The 22,264-nt window shown below is 45.3% G+C and overlaps 1 protein-coding gene across 1 annotated transcript in view; it reads right to left on the reverse strand.

Moving 5' to 3' along the window:
* Positions 1-22,264, reverse strand: part of myo3a (myosin IIIA) — a 71,780-nt gene that overhangs the window by 17,878 nt on the left and 31,638 nt on the right. The window contains exons 7-16 of the mRNA XM_074693824.1: positions 18,574-18,678; positions 16,963-17,062; positions 11,062-11,138; positions 8,021-8,166; positions 5,577-5,642; positions 5,335-5,490; positions 2,772-2,868; positions 2,055-2,171; positions 1,776-1,880; positions 1,511-1,594 (exon numbers count right to left, since the gene is read on the reverse strand). Coding sequence (XP_074549925.1) covers positions 1,511-1,594; positions 1,776-1,880; positions 2,055-2,171; positions 2,772-2,868; positions 5,335-5,490; positions 5,577-5,642; positions 8,021-8,166; positions 11,062-11,138; positions 16,963-17,062; positions 18,574-18,678 — 1,053 coding nt within the window. The remainder of the gene's footprint in view (positions 1-1,510; positions 1,595-1,775; positions 1,881-2,054; positions 2,172-2,771; positions 2,869-5,334; positions 5,491-5,576; positions 5,643-8,020; positions 8,167-11,061; positions 11,139-16,962; positions 17,063-18,573; positions 18,679-22,264) is intronic.

Genomic DNA, 22,264 nt, shown 5'->3' on the forward strand with positions numbered 1-22,264 from the left:
TCACTTCTGATCTAGGGTTCAATCAGAGAGCAGACCCTGACGGGCATCAGCTGCAGAGACAAACACATGATTACAGATCAACGCCTGGAGAATCAGCTCTGAGTGTTTCCAGGAAGAGGAGGCACAGACATGATTCATTATCTCTGATAATAACCTGTCTGTCAGAGAGGTTTGATTCCTCACAGGTAACTCCACCTCAGGTGTTTCCTCTCAGAAACCTGAGGGAGGATTACCCCTGATCACCCTGTCAGGATTTATTCTTCCTCATGGTTTCTGTGCTCTAATAAGGAGGATGATCGTGACTTCCACAGACTGGATAAAACATGGACGTAGGCTCTCTGACGTCACCCGTCTGTTACTGAAACAGAAATTGAAGCAGATCAGCCATAGCGGCCATATTGGTAGTGGCAAGGGCTTCGCCTACAGCCATAGGGCGCCTGTCGGTCACGTGACCCTGAGCTGTGCCTCTGATTGGGGGAGCTCGCGATCTTAATATCCTCTGAACGGCCGAGTTAGAAAAAAATCCACCCTCCGTACAGAGGGAGCCGTTAGTGAAATTATCGACTCAGACAGGAGACGTTTTATGAACCAGGCTGTAAATAGGTTAATTTCTGCTTTGGAAACAGATTTTTTTGTTATGGTGTGTTTGTGACTTCCTGTTCTTCTGGAGCCAGCCTCTAGTGGACACTGGAGGAACAGCAGATTTTAGCACTTCAGCATCGTCTCATATTCCCTGCCGCTTGGTGACTTCCTGTTTCTCTCAAACATCTGAGTTCATCATCATCTTTCTGTTGATGACCTTTGATTTTTTTGTCATTTCAAACGTTTGATTTCTTTTTTTTTAATGATGTTTGAAACCAAATCTGTGCTTTTATTTTGAAGGGTTGTGGCTCTGCTGCAGGAAGGAGAATAAAACTGATGATAGGAAGAGACTGAGGATGTGAAGGTGAAGGAAACACTCTCTGGTTAGAAATCCTGCTGGACATGGATATGAGGCACTGGTTTTTATTTCTACCTGGTGTGTGTGTGTGTGATGTGTGTGTGTGATGTGTGTGTGTGATGTGACAGGGATTTGTTTCCTGAGAGTTTCAGAGTAAAACTACATCAGCTCCTAACAGCGAAGGCCCAGAAACCTCAGGATCGAGGGCTCCTTGGATGGTTTCACTGAGTCCAGACACTGTTTTCCTCAGGAGCGTCCTGTTGACCTGCTCTCCTTCAGTTTGTTTCACATTTAATTCTTCTGTGGAGTTGCTGGTTAAATGTGTATTTTTGGAGTTGGTTTTGTTCACTGTGATTCTTTAATTTAACCCAAACTCAGTGGGCCTCCATGTTTTTACAGCTTTGCTCTGTTAGAGTTTGAGTTTCTTTTCTTACCACACCAACTTATTTATAAAGCACTTTAAAAAACAACCTCAGCTGTAAACAAAGAGCTGCACAGGTCCACAAAATAAAAAGTTACAGATTAAAACCCTCATTAGGAAACGTATTAAAGACGACGTGTGACACTGACCTTCCCCAGCACGGTGAGCTGCTGCACCAACAGATGAGCGCTCTCTGTTTTCCCTGCTCCACTCTCCCCGCTGATCACCACACACTGCACACACACACACACACACACACACACACACACACACACACACACACACACACACACACACACACACACACACACACACACACACACACACACACACACACACACACAGATCAATGAGAGCAGATCATAAAGATGGATCCAGACTCTCAGGACCACAGACCGGGTCTCTCTGGGTCACCTGGTCAGCGTTGTAGGACACCATGGACTGGTAGGCGATGTCAGCCACGGCGAAGATGTGAGGAGGGTTGGACGAGCGCTTGGCTCCGATGTAGGTCTTGTTGAACTGTGAGAGAGGACGGCGAGGAGAAAAGACTCATGAACAATAAAAACACCACACAGACCTAATGAGGCCGAGCAGACGCAAAGCATTCTGGGAGGAGAGGGATGGGGACTGTCCGACACTGTGTGGTCACAGGTGAAGGTGTGAAGCAGCAGAGGGGTGTGTCCATGCACACACCTGAGGAGTGTAAATCTCCATCTTGTGGAAGGGGTTGACGGCGATCAGGATGTCTCCCACGTAGGTGTAGATCTGGTCTCTGGCGTAGCGGCTCTGCAGCTGCTCTGTGACCGTGTTCTGCAGAGAGAAAGCAGCGTGACTCACTCCACGCCATAAGGACAGAGACTTCCTGAACAAACCCACCCTGAGATCATCATCAGGAGCGTCTAACACGAGACAACACGCCCTGATCCAGCTCCACCCAGAGCCACGACGCCATCTACGCCGTCTACGTCAGAGCTTTATCTCCACGTCAGCCGGTGATTAATCCTCCGTCTCTGAGCTGTCAGGACGGGACATTAACACCGCAGACACACGCTGCCGCCCTCATACCAACACAGGCCTCGTCCTGAGGGATGGAGGAAATATCCGCCAGCAGCGGGGACCGATGGTATCGCTCAGTGCGGCCGCGCTGGGCTCAGAGTTGATGAATCGCTCTGAACATTGTTTGTTAGAAAGAAGCAGGACCTGAGGAAACCGGGCTCAGAGTCCCTGCTGACCCGGGTCAGACAGAGAAACTCTGACTGGTTCCCAGTGGTTTCAGCAACAGACCAGTTTGATCATTCCCAGCCCCCAGAGCTCAGATCCTCTCCACCTCAGCCCAGGAAACAAGTTTACAACAGGTTTAAGAGAGGAACCAAACCCTCTGTGACATATTCTGCTTTCTGCTCTCCTCACCTCGTCTAAAACCTCCAGCGTGGCGAGGTCGTCCACCTCGTCGGGGTCGGTCTGCGTCTTCATGTGGCTTCCTCGTTTGGTGTGGATCCGTTCATGCCTGAAACTCAGAGCAGACTCCATCAGTTTCATCCTGAGCGGCTCTGTTCACCCTGCGTACCCTGACTGTAACTCAGATTAACTCAGCTCAGAGAGGAGCAGGGACCTGATCAGACCCTGACATGAAGGAAAACCATGATGGTCTGATGAAGAGCTTCCTGAAGTATCAGGTCCATCAGAGAGCTGGTCCCTCTCTGCTGCAGGAATCCAGTGAATAAAATGATCTTTAACCACGAGTCTGGACCTGAGCTGATCCTGATCTCGATGTAAGCTGGGTTTGTCTCTGAACTCTTTTCGTCCTGCTCTCCTTAAACCACATGTTTCCAGAGGCCTACTGCTGCCACCGCAGGAAAAACACCAGCATCATGATGTAACCTGGAGTTTCCTGATATAACCACAGGTCTTTGCTTTATGATTCTTAACGTGACACTTTCTTTGAATATAACAGAAAAAAAAACAAAGTAAGCTATGACTCTAAAACAAAGAAAAGTTTTAATGTGGAAAACATTTTATCCAAACAGCAAATGTTTCAGGTTTTATTGTGATACAGATGTTTTCTCCTGGCACGGCAGCAATACTCCTCTAACATTTCAACACTCACAGATAAAAACATTGATACACTACACAATGATCAGATATTTAAAACACCATCTGTGAGAGCACTTTCTATATGAACAGAGGTGTTTAAAGTTACTGTCTGATGTCCAGGCCTGATGTGGATCACCTGCTGCTTTACAAACACAACATACAAACAGGTTTAGCTTTTAGCCTGTGTCTTAGCCTTTAGCTCATGTCGTAGCATTTAACTCCTGTTAAACCTTTGAGTCAGGTTTTAACCTGTGTTTTAGCCTTTAGCTCAGGTTTTAGCCTTTCTTTTAAACTTACTGAATGTTTGAGCCATTAGCTTATGATTTAGCAATTAACCTTTGTTTAAGCCTTTAGCTTGCGTTTCAGGCTTTAGCTCATGTTTCAGCATTTAGAAAGTGTTGTAGCCTCTATCTTATGATTTAGCCTTTAGCCTGTGTTTTAGCCTTCAGCTTGTGTGTTAGCCTTTTGCTCATGTGTTAGCTTTTAGGTCATGCTTTGGCCTTTAGCTCGTGTTTTAGCCTTTAGCCTGTGTGTTAGCCTTTAGCCTTTGTGTTAGCCTTTAGCCTGTATTCAAGTCTGTGGCCTATGTGTTAGGGTTTAGCTAGTTTTTCAGCCTTTAGCTTGTGTTGTAGCCTTCAGCCTGTGTGTTAGCCTTTTGCTCATGTGTTAGCTTTTAGCTCCTGTTTTAGCCTTTAGCCTGTGTTTTAGCCTTTAGCCCTTGTGTTAGCCTTTAGCTTGTGTTTTAACCTTTAGCCTGTGTTTCAGTCTTTAGCCTGCGTTTTAGCCTTTAGCATATGTTTTAGTCTTTAGCTCCTGTGTTAGCCTTTAGCCTGTGCTCTATCTCTCCCCTGTTTCTCTTTCTTCTGCTCTTCTGTCCTTTTTCTGTCTGACAGTTTGGCTCCAGTGTCCACCATCACTACAAAATTAATCACTGAAATCATTTTCAGCAGAGAAAAACACAGATCTCTCTTCTCTCTGCTGAACTTTATCAGTCAGCGTGGTGTCGTCATGGAGACTGAGACGTGCTGTAAATCAGTCTGGTCCTGTCTGACCTGATCAGGAAGCTGAGAAGCAGCATTTAGGAATAACCTGTGATGGTGCTGAGAATCTGACTTTAAAGTGTGGATTAGGATCAGGCAGAAATCTGGAAGGGGAAACTTTTTAAAAACTCAGAAACTCCTCACAGGAACTTAAAAGTTGTCCTTTCTAAAGAGTGTTTCTGCAGCTCCTTGGTGCTCAGGTAGAGGTTAGTCAAACACAGAGAGAAACACCACATCTACAGGTGACATGAGGCAGCAGGATGTTAACAGCAGCTCTGAACCAGCTAAGACCAGCCCATGTAGTTGATTCCACATACATGTTGGATCACGTCTACGGCACTAAAAGCAGCCCACGCTGGTCTACTCCTAGGGTTAGACGAGGGTCAGACATGGTGGTTACCTGTCGTTACTGTCTTTGCGTCTGTCTGTCTTTCCATGATGGCTTAAACGACAGAGATAGGATTAAGATTTCACCACCTCTGGACCAGCACTCTGACTCATGGTGTGCAGCCAGCGCCCTGACAGGAGCTGCAGCAGGACTGTGTCTGTGTGCGGGCTGACAGGGCCTACAGCATCCTGCAGCATCCTGCAGCAGCCTGCAGCAGCCTGCAGCAGCCTGCAGGGGAGGCTCGTTTGGATTACAGTGAGTGCAGGAGTTAAGCTGCTGCAGCCTGACACATGAAGCACGCTGACAGGGAGCCAGGCGCCAACTTCCTCTGGGTTTATAACAACTCAGACACTGCACAGTGTGTGTGTGTGTGTGTGTGTGTGTGTGTGTGTGTGTGAGGAGTCTGCAGGAGCATCACGTCTGATCCAAAGTGTGGGTATGAGAGTGTTACCTTGTTTTCTCTATCACTCCTATCTGCTGGTTGAGGTCAATGAGTTCAATCAACTGTTTCTGCAGGATCTTCTCTCTGCCCACGATCTGTTTGATGAACACGTGCTGCAGCAGGTCCAACACGTTGGGTCTGAGCTCAAAGTCCTTTATCAGGCACCTGCAGAGAGGGGGAGAAAGGGCTCAGGAGCTGCAGGAGGAGAAGCAGGAGGAGCAGCAGGAGGAGATCCAGCCTCAGACACTCACTTGCAGATGAAGTCGTTGAAGTTGTCTGACCAGAGCTCAGGCTGGTGGAGGGTGGGCGCGGGGTTCCTGTGAGAGGAAGAGGAGGATCGATGAGGTTTAAGCAGAGGAAAGCTGCAGGAGCTGGACCATCCATCATGAGCAGGGGTCTTCAACCTGTGGCCCTTTGACTCCTTTGCAGTGGCTCCTTGTAACTTTAAAAATATTATTAAAATAAAGGGCTTTTAATATTTTCATGATAACAACACAGACACTAAGTAAAATCATAATAAAAAATTTGGACTAAAAATGTATCACCTCTTGAAACAAAGCTTTATTTTTTTGTGATTTTTTTGTAGTTTATTTTTTATTTCAATTTTTTGACATTATTGCAAATAAAGAAAAAGAATTCCACATTTTTTTTTAAGATTTTGCCAACTTTTGATTTTTTTTAATGTAAATCCCTTTTTTTTGCAATTTTAGAAATTTTTCAGAATTTTTGGAAATTTAGCAAAAATTTTTATTGCATTATTTAGGATTTTTTTTCCCGCAAATTTATGATATTTCATCAATTTCTTTGAAATTTTGCACATTTTTTAGATTCATGTCTTATTTAGCCAATTTTTTTCTTTTTTTCAATTTTCAAATTTTCCAAAATTTATAAAATTTATGACACAACGAATTTCTTTTTTTTCTCAAATTTGCAAATTTATTAAAAATAGATTGAATAAATAAATTAATAAAAATAAAAAACTAAGAAATCACATGTACAAATTTATAAACACAAAAACGTCTCGTTTAGATAAATATTCACCTGATTATACATTTTTTTTTGTCTTAATGTGAAGGTAAAGTAGATTTTGCCGCTCCCGAATGACTTTCATCCAGGTGAGCTGAGGAAAAACGGCTCTGCAGAGGACGTGCAGAGGTGTGTGAGCAGGTACGGGCAGGGACTGATCCTCCTCACCTGTGCAGCTCGCTGGTTTCCACCCAGCTGCTCTACCGTCCCTGACAGGTCTCTTAAAGCTCCTCCAATAACAGGCTCATTAACAGAGACCAAAACCTTCAGAGGGTCAGACACACAGGCCCTGAACAGCAGAGCTCGTTTGTTCCTTTATTCACTGGTTTCTGCGAGCGGGGAGACGGTCGATGCTGCCTGCTAATGCACGGCGTCCTCTGTCCTATCGGCTGTGACAGCGATAAATTGGCCTAATGAGAGCAGAGACATCTCCTGTTTATCACACACAGCCAATAAAGAGAGCAGAGACGGTGTGTGGGTCTGCTCTGCTGCTGCTGGGGTTATTAAAGTGTTTACAGACCGGACTCAGACCAAACCTGGGTCTGGTGCTGCTGGTAATAAAGGATGAAAGCTTCAGTCCTGCATCTCTGCTGTTTTAGGGTTAAGGTCTAAACTCAGGGTCAGGTTTAAAGATGTTGGAGCGTCTGTTTACCCAGCAGTTAGTGAAGCTGGAAACAGGAAGTGGAGGTAGAAGTCATGCTGGATGATTCAGCTCTCTGTGACGGCCGTGTTTGTTTGGCTCGGCTCTTTAAATAGGACGCCGTGTGGTCGCCTGAGCGACCTCGGCGTGGCTCTCCTCAGACTGACGGATGAACCCTGAGCTGAGAGGAGGACGGGGTGTGAACAGACAGCCCCGAGCGCCGGCTGCAGCAGTCACAAAGATTGTGAGAAAGCTGTGTGACGGCTCCTGGGGAGCGTGACCCCCTCAGCAAACACAGGGGCAGGCTGCGTGTGTGTGTGTGTGTGTGTGTGTGTGTGTGTGTGTGTCAGTGTGTGTGTGTGAGCAGCAGTGGACAGGGGGGAGCTGGCAGTGATGCTAGGTGCTGATGCAGCGCTCACATTTGAACCAGGAGATGATGAACAGGGACAAGCTCTGATATCAACGGTGTTTCTGCTCCCAGCCCCCACCCACAGACCGGATCAGAGCCGGGAGGAGGCGGGTCCTCAGACAAACCCCCACCAGCTGGAGGAAGACTGTGGTTAGTCTGCAGACTGAGGGTTTCTGGAGGAGAAACTCCAGGAAACATTAAAGTTAATGAATTATCTACTGATGGGGAAGAATCAATGCTAATGCATCATCCTGAGCCGCGTTCATGGAGCCAAACCCCAAACCAGGTCAGGGTCTGGAGGTACCAGGAGGTGAAGAACTGAACTTAAAAACAGCATCAGCAAACGTCTGCTATAATCAGCACTGACACACAAAAACAGGTGGAGGTCTGACCCCAGGCTGGGGACACACCTGTCTGTAGGAGAAAACACTGATCCTTCAGCTGTGTGTGTGGTTTCTGCTCTTTCTGTAGCCTGCCTCTAGTGGACACTCTGTGAACTGCAGTTTTTGGCTGTGCTAACTCAGCTGATCTGTGAGCGTCATCAGCTCCAGGTTTAGGACCAAAGACCGAAGCAGCAGAGTACACCTGAGCTGACAGAGACAGGTGTGATGGAGGCTCACCTGGGGATCTTAAAAAGAGCTCTCATTGGGTGGAGGTCAGAAAGGGGCGGGTCTCCATCTCCCAGCTCGATGGCGGTGATGCCAAGCGACCAGACGTCACAGCGGGCGTCGTAGGTGGAGTCCAGCTGCTGCTCACAGGCGATGACCTTCAGGGGCAGAGGACATTCAGCAGAGACCGTCAGCAGGACTGGGTCTACAGGGTGACGGGGTTAACAGAGGTACAAAACATACAAACCAATCCAGATCTTTATCGGTACCTCCTGTGGATTTCCTCTGTACAAACAGAAGCTTTACGGGTTTTCTGGGTCAACATAATTTAGCTGAGTTTATAAGTGAATTAATATCAAACTGGTCTCTGGATCTGGATCTGGATCTGGATCTGGATCTGGAAATCTCTGGATGTAAATGAATAAAAATGAATAAAAATCACACGTCACGTGACGCTGATGTTCTGAAACAGGTCATCTAACGTCTTGATGGGGTTATAGCGATGAGCTGTTTGGAACCTTGCCGATGCAAAACTGGACTCAGCCATGAGCCTGCACCAAGCTTTTTAATCTTTCCTGTTTGTATTTTGACATTTGGAGTTTTTAGCATGGTTTACAGAGACTATCTGTGTGTGTTTCTGTGATAAAAGCTGAAACTCTGTTGTGAAACCAAAGTTGTACCAATGTAAGCTAACTGCTAGCATATCAATACAGTTTCCCATAAATGTTAGCATCAAGCTAGCACTGTTTTCTACATCACTCTGGTTCATTGGGAGACGTCTCTCCTAATGAACTCCTGTAAGAGAGTAATATTCATTTCTTTCTGTGTTCTTGGGAAACTGTTATTAAAGAAATATTTCACCCAAAGAATGATATGACTTCATTTTCTACTCACCCTCATGCTGAGCAACACTCTGGAGCACTTTTTTGATGTCTCAAACACAGCCGGAGATCTGGGGGGAATTCCCTGTCAACAAACTTCCATCTAACAGGGGCCAATGGCGCAGAGAAAAAATGGTCCATTAAAGTTCACATTAACGTGCCTATTTTCCTTCATACTGCTCGTCCGCTGTAATCCAAGTGTCCTGGCGCGCAAGCGTCTGGCTTGGTCTGCCATGGCTTCCATAGTTCAGGGAGTGCGCGTAGACGTGCACCGCTGAAGAACGATATAGCACTGTTTAGGCTTGAAAAATGTACAAAATGGCCTCGTTTTGAATTAATTCTGGACGCTACCCGCTCAGGACACTTGGATTGCAGGAGACGAGCAGTGTGAAGGAAAAAAGGCACGTTTTTGTGGACTTTATAGACGCCATTGGACCCTGTTAGATGGAAGTTTGTTGACAGCGAAAATCCCCCTGGATCTCCGGCTGCGTTTGAGACATCAAAAAAGTGCTCCAGTGTTGCTCAGCATGGGGGTGAGGAGAAAATGAAGGCATATCATTCTTTGGGTGAATTAGTCCTTTAATCTGCTAAGCTAAGCTAGCTGGACCAAACAGTGGATGTAAGGTCCAGCAGCTCGGTGTAATGTAAAGATCAAAAGATTGAAATCAGTTTCTGATTCCCATCCCTGATGAAAACAGAGTATGAGGATTAAAAATCAGAGCGGACAAAAGATTTTCTTTGGCATACATTAGGATTAAAGCTTCATGTAGAGAAAAAGTATCATCTGTACGTTAAACATCAGGTCATGAATATCTGAAACGGCAAACGTTTGAGGCCTCAATCCTGAAACAGATTTTCCTCAGGTTCACCCGACGAGTCACTGAAAATCTACAAATTTAGACGGTTAAATCCTGTTATGTTTAAACACAGCACTGTAAAAAACCCTGCTGTCTGTATTTATCCATTAATTTACAGTGACTCTTTTTTTTTTTACAGTGTATGATTTATGGCTGTGACGTTCAGCAGCAGGAACATGGATCAGAGCTAAACACACACACAGAGAATCAGAGAGAGCTGATACAAAGGGTTAAAACCAGAACACACACACTCATCTGACTTTGCTGTGGGCAATATAACACACACACACACACACACAAACACACACACACACTCACAGTAGAGTCTATCATCTGTGTCCTCAGGGCTACATGGTACCCAATCAACAGAATGAATAGGCTCTGAGTGGGAGGCACACTCATACACACTTGTACACACACTCATAAACACACACTCAAACACACACTCAAACACACACACATGGGTCTAAAATCAATATAATTTGAATTCCCAGCAGACATGAACAGATGAACACAGACCAATCAGACCAGATCAGCAGTGAGACATCACCGAGGAGAGTTACAGCAGCGTGAGGGAGGTGATTACTCCTCGTTAAGCCTGTTTAACCATAAATAAAGAAACTCAGAGCCAGCACAACCATCCTCAACAACAACAGAGTGAAAACATGTCAGACTCACAGCTCAGCCTGGACTCAGGGTCCTGGTCCCCCTCAGATTGAAGTTCAGACTAAACCAAACACTGCTCTCTGTGTCTGAGCGATCGTCTCTTTGTTTCCTCTGAACTAACAACGCTCACCTGGGAACAAACCCCACCTTCAAACTCTGTCAGCCCATCTCAGAACTTTACCCTTAAACAAATCAGATTAAAATCCTGCTGCTGGGCCGGGAACACGTCAGGGCGTCTTATATTCTGATGAGCTGTTTGTGCTTCATGCAAACCTCATGTAAAGACTCTGATCTGCAGGGCTCCTTCCTGTCTGCAGAGCTGCTTCCTGTCTGCAGAGCTTCTTCCTGTCTGCAGGGTTACTTCCTGTCTGCAGGGCTGCTTCCTGTCTGCAGAGCTACTTCCTGTCTGCAGGGCTACTTCCTGTCTGCAGGGCTACTTCCTGTCTGCAGAGCTACTTCCTGTCTGCAGGGCTACTTCCTGTCTGCAGGGCTACTTCCTGTCTGCAGAGATACTTCCTGTCTGAAGGGCTGCTTCCTGTCTGCAGAGCTACTTCCTATCTGCAGGGCTACTTTCTGTTTTTAGGGCTACTTCCTGTCTACAGGGCTACTCCCTGTCTGAGGGGGCGTGTGTAGACCGGCTTTACTTTACCTCAGGAGCCATCCAGAAGGGCGTCCCCACGGAGGTGTTCCTCCTCAGGCGGGTGTTGGTCAGCTGAGCAGAAACACCTGCAGGGACCAAGAAACACACACTTTACACACGTTACCCTGGGGCTCAGGGAGAGGCTCAGGGAGAGGGTTCAGACCGTCTCTGAGACTTCCTCCAGACCCTCTGGAGGAAGTCTCAGAGACGGTCTGAGGGTCACAGCCTGACGCCCGGCTGAGAGCAGAAACACGCAGGCTGACTGAGACGCTCAGCTCTGAGCTCTGGGCCCCGCCTCATGTTTCTGGAGCAACATTTGGATATCGCTGAGCTGTGAACGCGCTCAGGATGCTTCAGACTTCATTTGACTGTGACTCAGACCAGACGAAGCGTGTGATCCTCATCAGACGACGACACGGTCAATCGAGAAAGAGGGCGGAGGAACTCCAGAGCTGAAACTCAAACCAACTTCACAACATTTCTGTTATTGTTGTGATGCTCTAAGGCTCTACTACCTGGATGTAAACGGTCACAGATATCATTGTCAGTGTGTTGATTATAAAAGTAGATTAAAATGATAATGTCATGGCGTCCTAAGAGCGTGAAAATATCTCATAAAGGTGTTAATAACATGTCTTTATAACAGGAGCCTGACTGGTTTGGTTTGTCTCTGGCGGGGCATCGATACGATTTTATATTTTCCTAATCAACCAAAGAGATGACTGACAGTCGAACGTCCCTGACAGGAAACTGGAGATGGCGGTTAGGATGCTTTACTAAAGTTATTCACTGAAGGTGTTTTAAGGAGCAGTCGCTGAGGAGACGGGCGGAGCTTCAATGAGCTCGTCTTCCTCACAGCTGAAGAGATCAACTGGTTTCAAACCAGAAAACGTCTCAACATGTTTTTCTGTAGAAAACCTGACTATTTGCACATTTCTGAAAAATGAAGATTCATAGAGTGTTTACAACATTTAATTAATGCACAATCATCGATAAAAGGACAGATTCATGTGAAGCCTGGGCATCTGGAGGATTTTTCTGGGGCCTGTCCCTTTAAGACGGTGTCTGATGGGACCCAAGTCTGACAGAAGTTTGTTCCTGAGGCCTCTGAGCCTCTGCTTCAATCACTGTCTGCATCCCTGGACCTTCAGTCTGGATCAGTGAAGTCCTGTTCAAACTAAAACCTGACCCAGAGTCTGCAGAGACAGAGGCTGTTTGTTTGGATGAGAGGAAAACTCCTGATGTGGAGCTCTCTGACCCACAACCAGGACCAGTCCAGACCATAGACTGTAAAAAAAATGGACGTCCTCTCACTCAGCTCAAAGTGAGGTCTCCACAAAAACTGCTCCCCCTGGTGGCTGGCTGCAGTATAGGTTAAAAATCCATCTCCCCAGTCATTCCAGATGGGCTGTGGTCAAACTTTAAAAAATTAATCCACCTGGTAGAAATGTTTCTCACGTCTGATTGTTGTGGTGATTTGAAGATATCATTTGGCTGTCTTGTATCCAAGTCCTCTTTTTTCTGAAAAGTTTTGTTTTCATTAGTTATACGAGGTTAAAAACGAGACTTAATGTCACATTTAATGATGATTGACAGCTGACGTTCTCGTGTATTTTTTTCGGGGATTGTAAAATATGTCAGAAGGTAGAGTCAGGAAGTGATTTGACTCTCCAAAGAAAAAAAAAATTATTATTTTTGTCACCCAGCTCCACTCAGATTCTCCCAGAATCCCTCACAGTCTCTACTGCTCAGACTCTGGCTCCAAACTGCTTCAATCTCTGCGCCTGAGATGGAGGAATTTGGCTTCAAAACCGTACGATGATAAATGGAGGAGCCACGCTGTCCACTCTGTGTACAGACTATGGTCCAGACACATCAGGGTCACAGCAAACACACACTGTCCCAGACAGCTCCACACAGACAGACACACAGGCAGACAGATAGACAGACAGACAGACACACAGGCAGACAGATAGACAGACAGACAGACACACAGGCAGACAGATAGACAGACAGGTGACGTGCTGATCCGTGCAGCTTGCAGAGTGCGCTGTGTGTCCTGCTCGTCTCAGCTCGGTGTTTGACATGAACATGGGTCTGAAGCTCAGAGGATGAACACGATGAACACGCCGTGCTCTGACCAACAGATCAGGAACAGGACCAGGAACAGGGACTGGGACTAGAACAGGAACAGGGACTGGGACTGGACGGGAGCTACAGCTGAGGAAGGGGGGTCTGTGTCAAACATCATGAGCACGAGGGGAGTAGTTCATCAGACTGACACACACACACCAGGACTCATCAGCCCACATTAATAGGCTCTAACCCAGAGTTTTACATTAAAAAGCAGAGACACACACACACACACACACACACACACACACACACACACACACACACACACACACTCTGAAGTGTGTGAGGGCTCAGCAGCACAAAGAGCTCCTCGCCGCCCGTCTCTTTCCGCTACATTAGGCTGGAGTGGAGCCTGGTGGTCCACACTTAATAACCATCACACAGATCACTCAGCCAATCAGAATATTCATGAGCCCCCCCCACAGGCTCTTTCTGGGTCCATGTTTCTGTGGCTCTGTGCTGATGGTGAGTCAGTGCGGGGGCTCCTTTTCTTCAGCTGCTGACTGTAGCGTCCCCCCCCCTCCACATGAAGACAAACGTTAATCTCAGCGTGACGCCGAGCACAGCCTGCGTGTTTCAGGGGGCCCCTCCTCTTCTTCGTCACTGCACGTTTCTGTCCGTGACAGTTTTTCTCCTGGAAGGAGTTTTTCTGCTCTCCTCTGGTGACGCCACAGCCCGTATCTGATCCAGAGTCCAGCGTCAGCAGGACCACAAAGCAGCAGCTCTGCAGCTCGGGGCACAGAGCTGGATCCAGAGGAGCAGGCAGCAGATAACAGCTCTGACCTGATCACCTCTGCCCCAGGTGGAGGAGACTCTGGGTCAGCAGACTCTGGGACTCTGAGGGCTCACTGTGGACAGCAGGTCATAAACACGTTAAACTCAGTGCTGCTCCACATTAGAGGAGTCTGCTCCACCCTCCTCTTTACCTGTCTACCTGTCTGTGATGATGTGTCTTAATGAGGCTCTGTAATAACCAGCTGTTAACCAGGTGAGGCTCTTCCTATGTCTGAGTCGTCACAGTCGTCAGAGAAACTTTAGGACGAGATGTTAATGTTCCAGGTCTCAAACCTTCAGATGAAGATTGAGACGATGCAGAAAAATAATAACCTCAACATTCAGCGTCTGCTCTGAGGTTAGAGCTGGTCCTGTTGGACTGAGGCTGGATCATCGATAATCACCAATAATCACCAATAATCACTGAACACAGGAACAACCAGTACGTGTCGCTCTCTGCTCTGACCTCTTAAACCCTTTGGTTGAGTCCAGCTTCTCGTGGTCTGAAAACCCTGAGCTAATGTTTGAGCTCTTTAACTCCACTTCACTGACTCTGAGCTCTGCCTCAGTTACATAAGACAGGTTCACACTGAGGATCAAACCCTGGACCAGGATCCAGCTGGACTGCACCACAGACAGAGGGCTGGGGCAGAGAGACCACTTCAGGTCCAGGTTTTCATGGAGAGTCTTCCCCAACAACTTTCACCAGTCACTGTGTGAATAAGACTGAAGGAAATCACTTCAACAGGGAGTTTTAAATTAAAGCTGTTTGTTCCTGAATCTTTGTTCAAACAAACCTCTGAATATTCGACTCACAGGAAGTTTCATCTGTTTCCACCAAACAGCTCAGTTCATCTCAGTACGGCGCATTTCCTTTGACTAAAACCAGGACAGGTCTCTCAATCACCGACCCGTACCGTCCCACTTTCTGGTTCCCCGCTGTTGGTCCAGGGGTCTGCAACCTTTACCTTCATAGGAGCCATTTTTTCTCAACTCACCTGGATTAAAGTTAATCCAGAGCCACAAAATCTACTTTATCTTCACAATAATGTCTATTGAGTTTATAAGTTATAAACACAGTTAAACACAGTGAATATTTATCTAAAAGAGGAGTTTTTTTTAATTATGAAATTGTACATGTGATGTCTTATATCTTTTTATTTTATTTTTAAGTTGGAAAATTTACATAAAAAAAAAAAAAAAACTTTCAAAAATTTGGCCATTTTTTTAATTTTAGAAATTAAAAGAAAAAAAAAAAGAAATTTCAAAATTTGCAAAAATTTCAGAAAACTTTAAAGTTTCAATGTTTTTTTTAATAAGGAAAACTCTTTTTAAGAGACATTAAAAAAAAAAAAATTAATAATATTTTTAAAGCTGCAAGGAGCCACTGCAAAGGGCCGAATGAGGCCCCAGAGCCACAGGTTGAACACCCTTGTGTTGGGGTGGAAGACTAAACTGATCCAACCCCAGAAGGTGGAGCTAGAAACACTGCAGGCTGCTGATTGGCTGAAAGAATCATCACTTCCTGTGTGACAGCAGTGATGAAGAAACAAAGCTTGATTGTCCTTCATATCAAAAAGCCACATGCTGATCTCAAAGAAGACGATCTGCTCTCTGTTTACTGTGTCATGTTTTTCTTCTTCGTTGGATTTATTAGCGGGTCGCTGCTACGGTGTCATGCTAACGTAGCTGACGAAGCTATCAGCGTCTAGCTTACATGCTGCCTACCAAGAAGGACACGGTTAGCTGTGGAAACACAAACAGGATCAGACTTTACTGATTCAACCCAAACCAAACTGTACTGATCCAAACCGGACCACTGGGTGAAAACAGGATTTTAGTTATTTCAACCCAATTTTAGATTCTGGCTCTCTGATTGGTCTGAAGGTGAAAACAGTCAGAAATCAGACAGAACTGAGCACACACTGATTATCTCACATGCCCACACAGGAGATCACCACACACTGAGAACATCTGACAGGATTCAGGCTGAACATGAAACTAGGAACGGTTAAAAACATCTTTGTGTCAGTGTCACTGCAGAGCAGCTGATCAAAGCTGATACCTGAGCAAAACCTGAGCCAAATCAAAAAGCTGTTTCCACATTCAGAGGAAAGGGACTGACGGGCAAACAGCCCTGAAACAGAAAAACCTCCAGCTCCAGATTCTGCCGACAGAGAGAAACCAGAACAGCACAGAGCAGGAAACCAGGTCCCTGGATGAAGTCTGAACCAACAGATGAAGACTTCCCCTGATTCATGCACACGCTGGGTCAGATTAACATCTTCTGTTGTCACAAACACAGGCTGAGGTTTAACCTGTGAGGAGGAGGAGGAGGAGGAGGAGGAGGAGGAGGAGGAGGAGGAGGAGGAGGAGGAGGAGGAGAAAGGAGCTGCAGCCATGCTCCATATTAGCTGGTCCACATCCACAGAGCGAGTGGATCCATTAATCCCCTCCTTCCTCCCCCTTCCTCCATGAAGAGCTGAGCACTCTGCAGTTAGCGAGGGCTTTTAAGAGACGCCCACGATTAGCGCCTGAACACAAACGGCGGCGCGGGCTGAGAGGGCATTTTATGTGTAATGAAAACAGGCAGCTGCTCTGAAGAACACAGCAGTGAGTCATCTCCTGGAAACAGTCACATCGTGCCCCTTGGAGCTGCCGCGGGCCGTGCACGGCGAGCTGCGGGCCGCGGCGCCTCATTTGGTTAAGAAAACCTGAACGTAAATGAGTTTAAAGGTGCAGAGCGCACAGGGAGGGCACAGAGAGCAGACAGAGAAACCAGGTCTGCAGCCGGACAGACAGAAACGAACAGAGAGTCTGATCGTCTGCCTCTGTTAGCCCGCCTCAGCCTCACAGGAGAGTAATTAGAGCTCCTCGTTAACGCGTGGGCGTCTGAAGGTGACGGCTGTGACCCTCTGCGTTTTAATAAGAGGAAACATGATTTCTCTGATCACAGGAGGAAAAACCCTGTGTTACACAGACAGGAAGGAGGCCACGTACCAAAGTCCACCAGTTTGATCCCTCCCTGCGTGGTCAGCAGGATGTTGTTGCCTTTAACGTCTCTGTGGATGGTTTTGTTGATGTGCAGGTGCTGGAGGCCCTGCAGGAGGAAAACAACAGGTCAAAGGTGCTTTCTGACCCTGGTTCCTCTGGTTTTTAACCCTCAGGGTTTGATCAGGGACATTATGATCCCTTCAGATCATTTCTTTCCTCATTTTCAGCCTTTACTTTGGTTTTTCCTCTACATGAAAAATCCTAATATTATAATTTCAAACTTCTTCTAAAGTCAACAAAACACAGGGTCAAATTAACAAAAAATTCCTCAATTTTTTAAACTTTTTGCTTGAATTTTTAAACCAACTTCAGTCCTAATTAAATAAATCAAACGCTGAATTATTTTGATTATTTTCGCCCTTTAGATGCCCATTTAATCACACGATGTCACACTTTTTATGAAAAATGAAAACACGAATGAGTTAATTTTCACAGAATAACAGTTGGAGGGCTGGGGATTGTTTTAATATCGAACTTAAACAAACAAAGATAAGTAATAAAACAGATTTTTATACATTGTTGTTTTCCTGCAGTGTCAGATTCTTAAAGTCCAGTCCCATCATAGCCCCAGTTTATTAAAGCACAGTCACTACACTGAATAATCCTGATTTCTCTAATTTCAGGGTTCATTTTGGAGAAAATTTAATCAATTTGTCTTTTTAGTGTTTTCCATCAGATGAGACAATTTTCCTCTTTTACATCTTAACACAAACACCCACATTTTTTAACAGGACAAAATTATTTTAAACACTGTATCAGTGTTATTATATACTTTCCCTAAAAATCACTTAATATTTACTGTTTCTGAAAAAGACTGAAGTTTACTGAAAGATCTGGAGAAAAAATATTTGTCTGATATGTTTTTTTTTGTAGAGGACATTTTTGTCCTAATGTCTTTAAAATATTATAAATTCAGAATCTGACACTGCAAAAACATGATGCATCAAAATCAGTTTCATCATTTATCTTGTGTGTTTTTAATAAAAAAAAGTTGAATCATGTTATCAAATGGGAAATCAAAGGGTTAAATAATAAAAAAACTTTTTTTTTATTAGCACTGAAGTTTTTTCAAAAAGATTTGAACCAAACAAGTAAAAATAATATGTTCTGTTTTTATGGCAGTTTATGGTGGAGGTTTTTTTTCCCTCTCATGTCCTCAATGCAAAATAAAATAAGAATCTGACACTGAGAAAAAAAAAGCTTAAAAATTCATTTTATCCATTATCTTATGTTTGTTTACGTCCAATCAAGAAAAAAATCCCCAGCCCTCTAATATTTATTAAATGAAAAATAGCTCTTTTTATTTTTATTTTTTTCAAATTAAAATCAGTGAAATCCTGTAAGCAAATGGGGATTTAAAGGGTTAAAATAATACAAAGAAGTTCATCAAAAGATTTGTGACAAAAAAAATTGATCTGTTGTGTTATTATAGCGGTTTTTGGTGGAGAATGTTTCTGTCCTCTCATGTCCTGGTTTGGGTCGTGAATTAAAGGGACTCATGGGGGTTAGGGAAGCAGAGCACTCTGGGTCCAGGTCTACCTGTCAGACTGGACTCACCATCAGGGCCTCGTGGAGGATGTAGGCGATGATGGCTTCGTCCATGCGGTCTCCCCTCTTCAGCATGCCTTTAGCCAGGTCCGTCACTGAGCCCCCGTTACACAGCTGGGACAGACACAGACACAGACAGGAGCATGACTCAGCACTTTCTCTGGACTCCAACAAAGACCTGGGATCTCTGAGACCCCTCTGAGATGGTGGTGATGTGACAGAGGAGCTGGGGTCACTGTGTGGATGTTAGCAGCTTATCTCTGAGAGGCAGCTCAGTGAGAGGAGCAAACGGCGCCTTCAGGGACAACGTACATTTCCAATCTACGCTTGGATGACTCAGCAGCGTAAACCTTTAACATGAAGCACATCCTCTTATGTTGGAGAACAATGCTGGGGTTTATCAGAGGAATTACACCAGAACAGAGTGTTCCCAGATTAAAACGCCAGCCGCTGACTGGAAAAGGTGTTTTCTCCTGCTGCTCTCTACATGGACTCCCACATCAACAACAACCCCACCGGCAAAATTGCAGAAAATTGCCTCGTAGGTTTCCTTGGCAACAATAATAACCCTTAATTTGGGCCTTTCTTTGAGAGATGCCTGAGCTGTATGAAAATAAAGAGCTGCTCTGCGTCAGACGCTGCTCTGAGCGCTGCACACGGAGGATTCACAGCCTGCATACGACTGTTGACTGAAAACACAGTGAATCTGAGCAGAAATACACCCACAAACACCCAGACGCCTGATCTAATGTTTAAACTCACGTCTCTGACTCTAATCTCTCATGAAAGTGTGTTCGACATGAGCTCTCCTGGTTTCCTGTTTGTATCAAACACATGTTGTGGTCTAATTACTCTGATTCCTGCTCAGAGAGCTTAACGAGGAGGTAGACGTTCAGTTTCTGAGGATGTGGATCGTCCCCCGGGCTCGACGAGCTGAAGACGCTCCAACCAGAGGATGGAAACAGGTCGTTTTATAACGCAGATGAAGCAAACACAGATTTTACAGTTTCTGTTTTTTTTTAGCTCCTCAGAAACAAAGATCATCCAATCAAAGCTCCATTCATGTTTTCTCCAACCAGGAGATGTTCTGCTTTAACAGGATTCAGAGATTAGCTGTGCTATAAAATCTATTTTCACCATCCAACAGCAAAACACAACAACTACTGAATATAACAGAGATACATGCTGGGATGTTCCCACTGAAAAACTGGATATAACCAAGTTTTTATGTCTTATTGTTGGTGAAAAACAGTCTCATCAGACTCAATCTGAACCCTTTAGTTTCTCATATCCTGACTTTATTCTTACGTCAAGACGTAATTTATCTTCAATGTCTTGACATTAATCTAATAAGAACATTTTTACTAAAATAAGACAAAAAACTTGGTTGGATTCCAGTTTTGTTGTGTGATCTTTTCGTTATTTCAACCCAAATTCAGATTCTGACTGATCCTGACCCTGAGGACACATCGGTCTGAGTTTTTAGCCCCTGGTCTCTGTTTTCTACCTGTCCATCAACCTGCCCCGTCAGGATCAGAGAGCAGCTGGATGCAGGATGGAGGGTGTGTTTCTGGACCGCCACATGACGAGCTTCATCACTCATCACTCATCACTCCTCCTCCTCCTCCTACTCCTCCTCCCTGCTCTCAGACGTGCTGACAAACTGCGCTTTGAGGCTGAGGCCTTCACGGCGAGGCCTTCACAGCGAGGCCTGACATCAGGACGTCCTGCTGCCATATCAGCTGTCATCACTAAATTACTCTGAGCAGAGACAGAAACCTATGTTGATGAGAGACCTGTGGGCGGCTCTGAGTAGAGCTCAGACCTCACACACAGACACACAGAGACGCCAGCATCAGCTGCTCAGACCATAGGGAGACGCCACCCTAACAGGAAATGTGAAACTGAGACATCCTCTGATTTCAATCTTCCAAACGTGTCAGGAAGTCAAAGGTTTAAAGAATTCAACATAAGAAAAACTATCTGAGGCTTTTCCTGTTAGTTTCCCTCTGAATCAGGAAATTAACGCTGTCCGAAGGGACGGCAGGTTGATGTGTTCAGGGAAAATATGATAAAACATTAAAGGGATAGTTCAGGTTTTTTGACATGAACCTGTATGGCATCCTCATCTGTAGTTACGTCCATCAGCGCTGTCTTACCCCTGTCAGCGTCCTGTGACCCGAGATCTGGTTCAGTTTTGGTCCAGAGGAAAGTAGTCCAGCAACATGGCTGGGGTCACGAAAATAAAGCGTTTTTCCTCTCAAAACAATTTGTGTTCAAAAGAGTGATACATTTGCATCACAACACTGCAAACTGGAAAAAACCCAAACTATCCCTTTAAAAACAAAAATAAAATCTTCCTCTGTGTAATAATTACCTTCATTATTCATTATTTAATCATCTTAAACACATCTTGTACATCAGACTGTTCCTGATTTAACAGAAGTTTGTTATTTCCTGGACTCTTCAGTAACTCTGCAGAGACACAGCTTTAATGAGGGTAGAGAGCTCTAATATTATTATTTTAAAGCCTCATCATAAAATGATCTTCATACTAACTCACTGAAGAGGAGTGACTGAATAAATATCTGGTAAAATATAAATTTGAGGACAGTTTGGTTCATTTTTCTCAGATTTTTGTCCAAATTTAAAGAGAAATTCACAGTGACTGTTCAACAGTTTCTTCAGCTCAACGCTCCACAATCTGAACTTAAAGCAAGTGTTTTATTTTTTATTTTTATTAGAGCTAATCTGAGCTGTATTCAGCTGACTAATCCACAGAGATGTCTTGTTTTAAAATATTAAAAGTCAAAATGTCTGAAGTGTTTGAGTGAGTCAGAAATATCAACTTATTTATTTTGTGATATTAAGACATCGCTCTGAATCTGAGCCAGTGTTTGCTCCTTTTACTTTGAAGAACTGGATCCTGGTCCTGGTTCAGGCTCAGGGAGCAGCCGGGCCGTACAGTGAGGGCGTCTCCACTTCAAACAGCTCAGGTGCCGTTCAGTGGTTCAGTCAGTGATGTAAATCCAGTTTTTGATCTGGGCAGAGTGAAGCGGGTTAACGCAGATCAAACCCAGCGACCGACACAGCTGCTGACTTTCAGTCTGCTCTGATCCATGAATGAATGAATGTTCCTGTTAATATGAATGAGTGTGGACACTCTGATCGTCGCTCCACGCTCTCTGTGTGAGGTCATGTGACAGGATGGAGCGTCTCCAGAGACACACGCGCCTCCTCTGTCAGCACCTCCTCTTTTCTTCAACAGGAACTGTCATCAGAGACTGAGGTTTACGCCGGGACACGAGGGCAGGGACTGATCAGGGTGGGGAGGGCTGAGTGGGTTATTTTCTGACTGTAGGAGGCGTCCAATGAGAGGAGGACACGCTCAGTCCCTGATCGAGATGTTCTCCGCTCCGTCCTGCAGGAGGTCTGCTGGACTCCTGACCTGTTTCCTGTGAACCTGAGGACGCTCAGGACGCTCAGGACGCCCAGGACGCCGTCCAGGGTCGTCTGAGCTTTGTGCTCTGCTCATTGTCACGCTGAGAGGTAAATCTGTAGACGAGCTTACACAGTTTAATCTGTTTTCACTCCTGGACCCTGGAGCTCAGATCTGGGAACAATCAGGTCCGGTCATCGTCCGGAGGTGACCCCCATACACCAGAGACCGTCTGAGCCCTTCACTCAGTGAGGAAACTGC

Source organism: Halichoeres trimaculatus, unplaced genomic scaffold (genome assembly GCF_033239565.1).
Source record: "Halichoeres trimaculatus isolate MK-OKI-2021-1 unplaced genomic scaffold, fHalTri1.1 fHalTri1_scaffold_18, whole genome shotgun sequence".
NCBI lineage: Eukaryota > Metazoa > Chordata > Actinopteri > Labriformes > Labridae > Halichoeres > Halichoeres trimaculatus.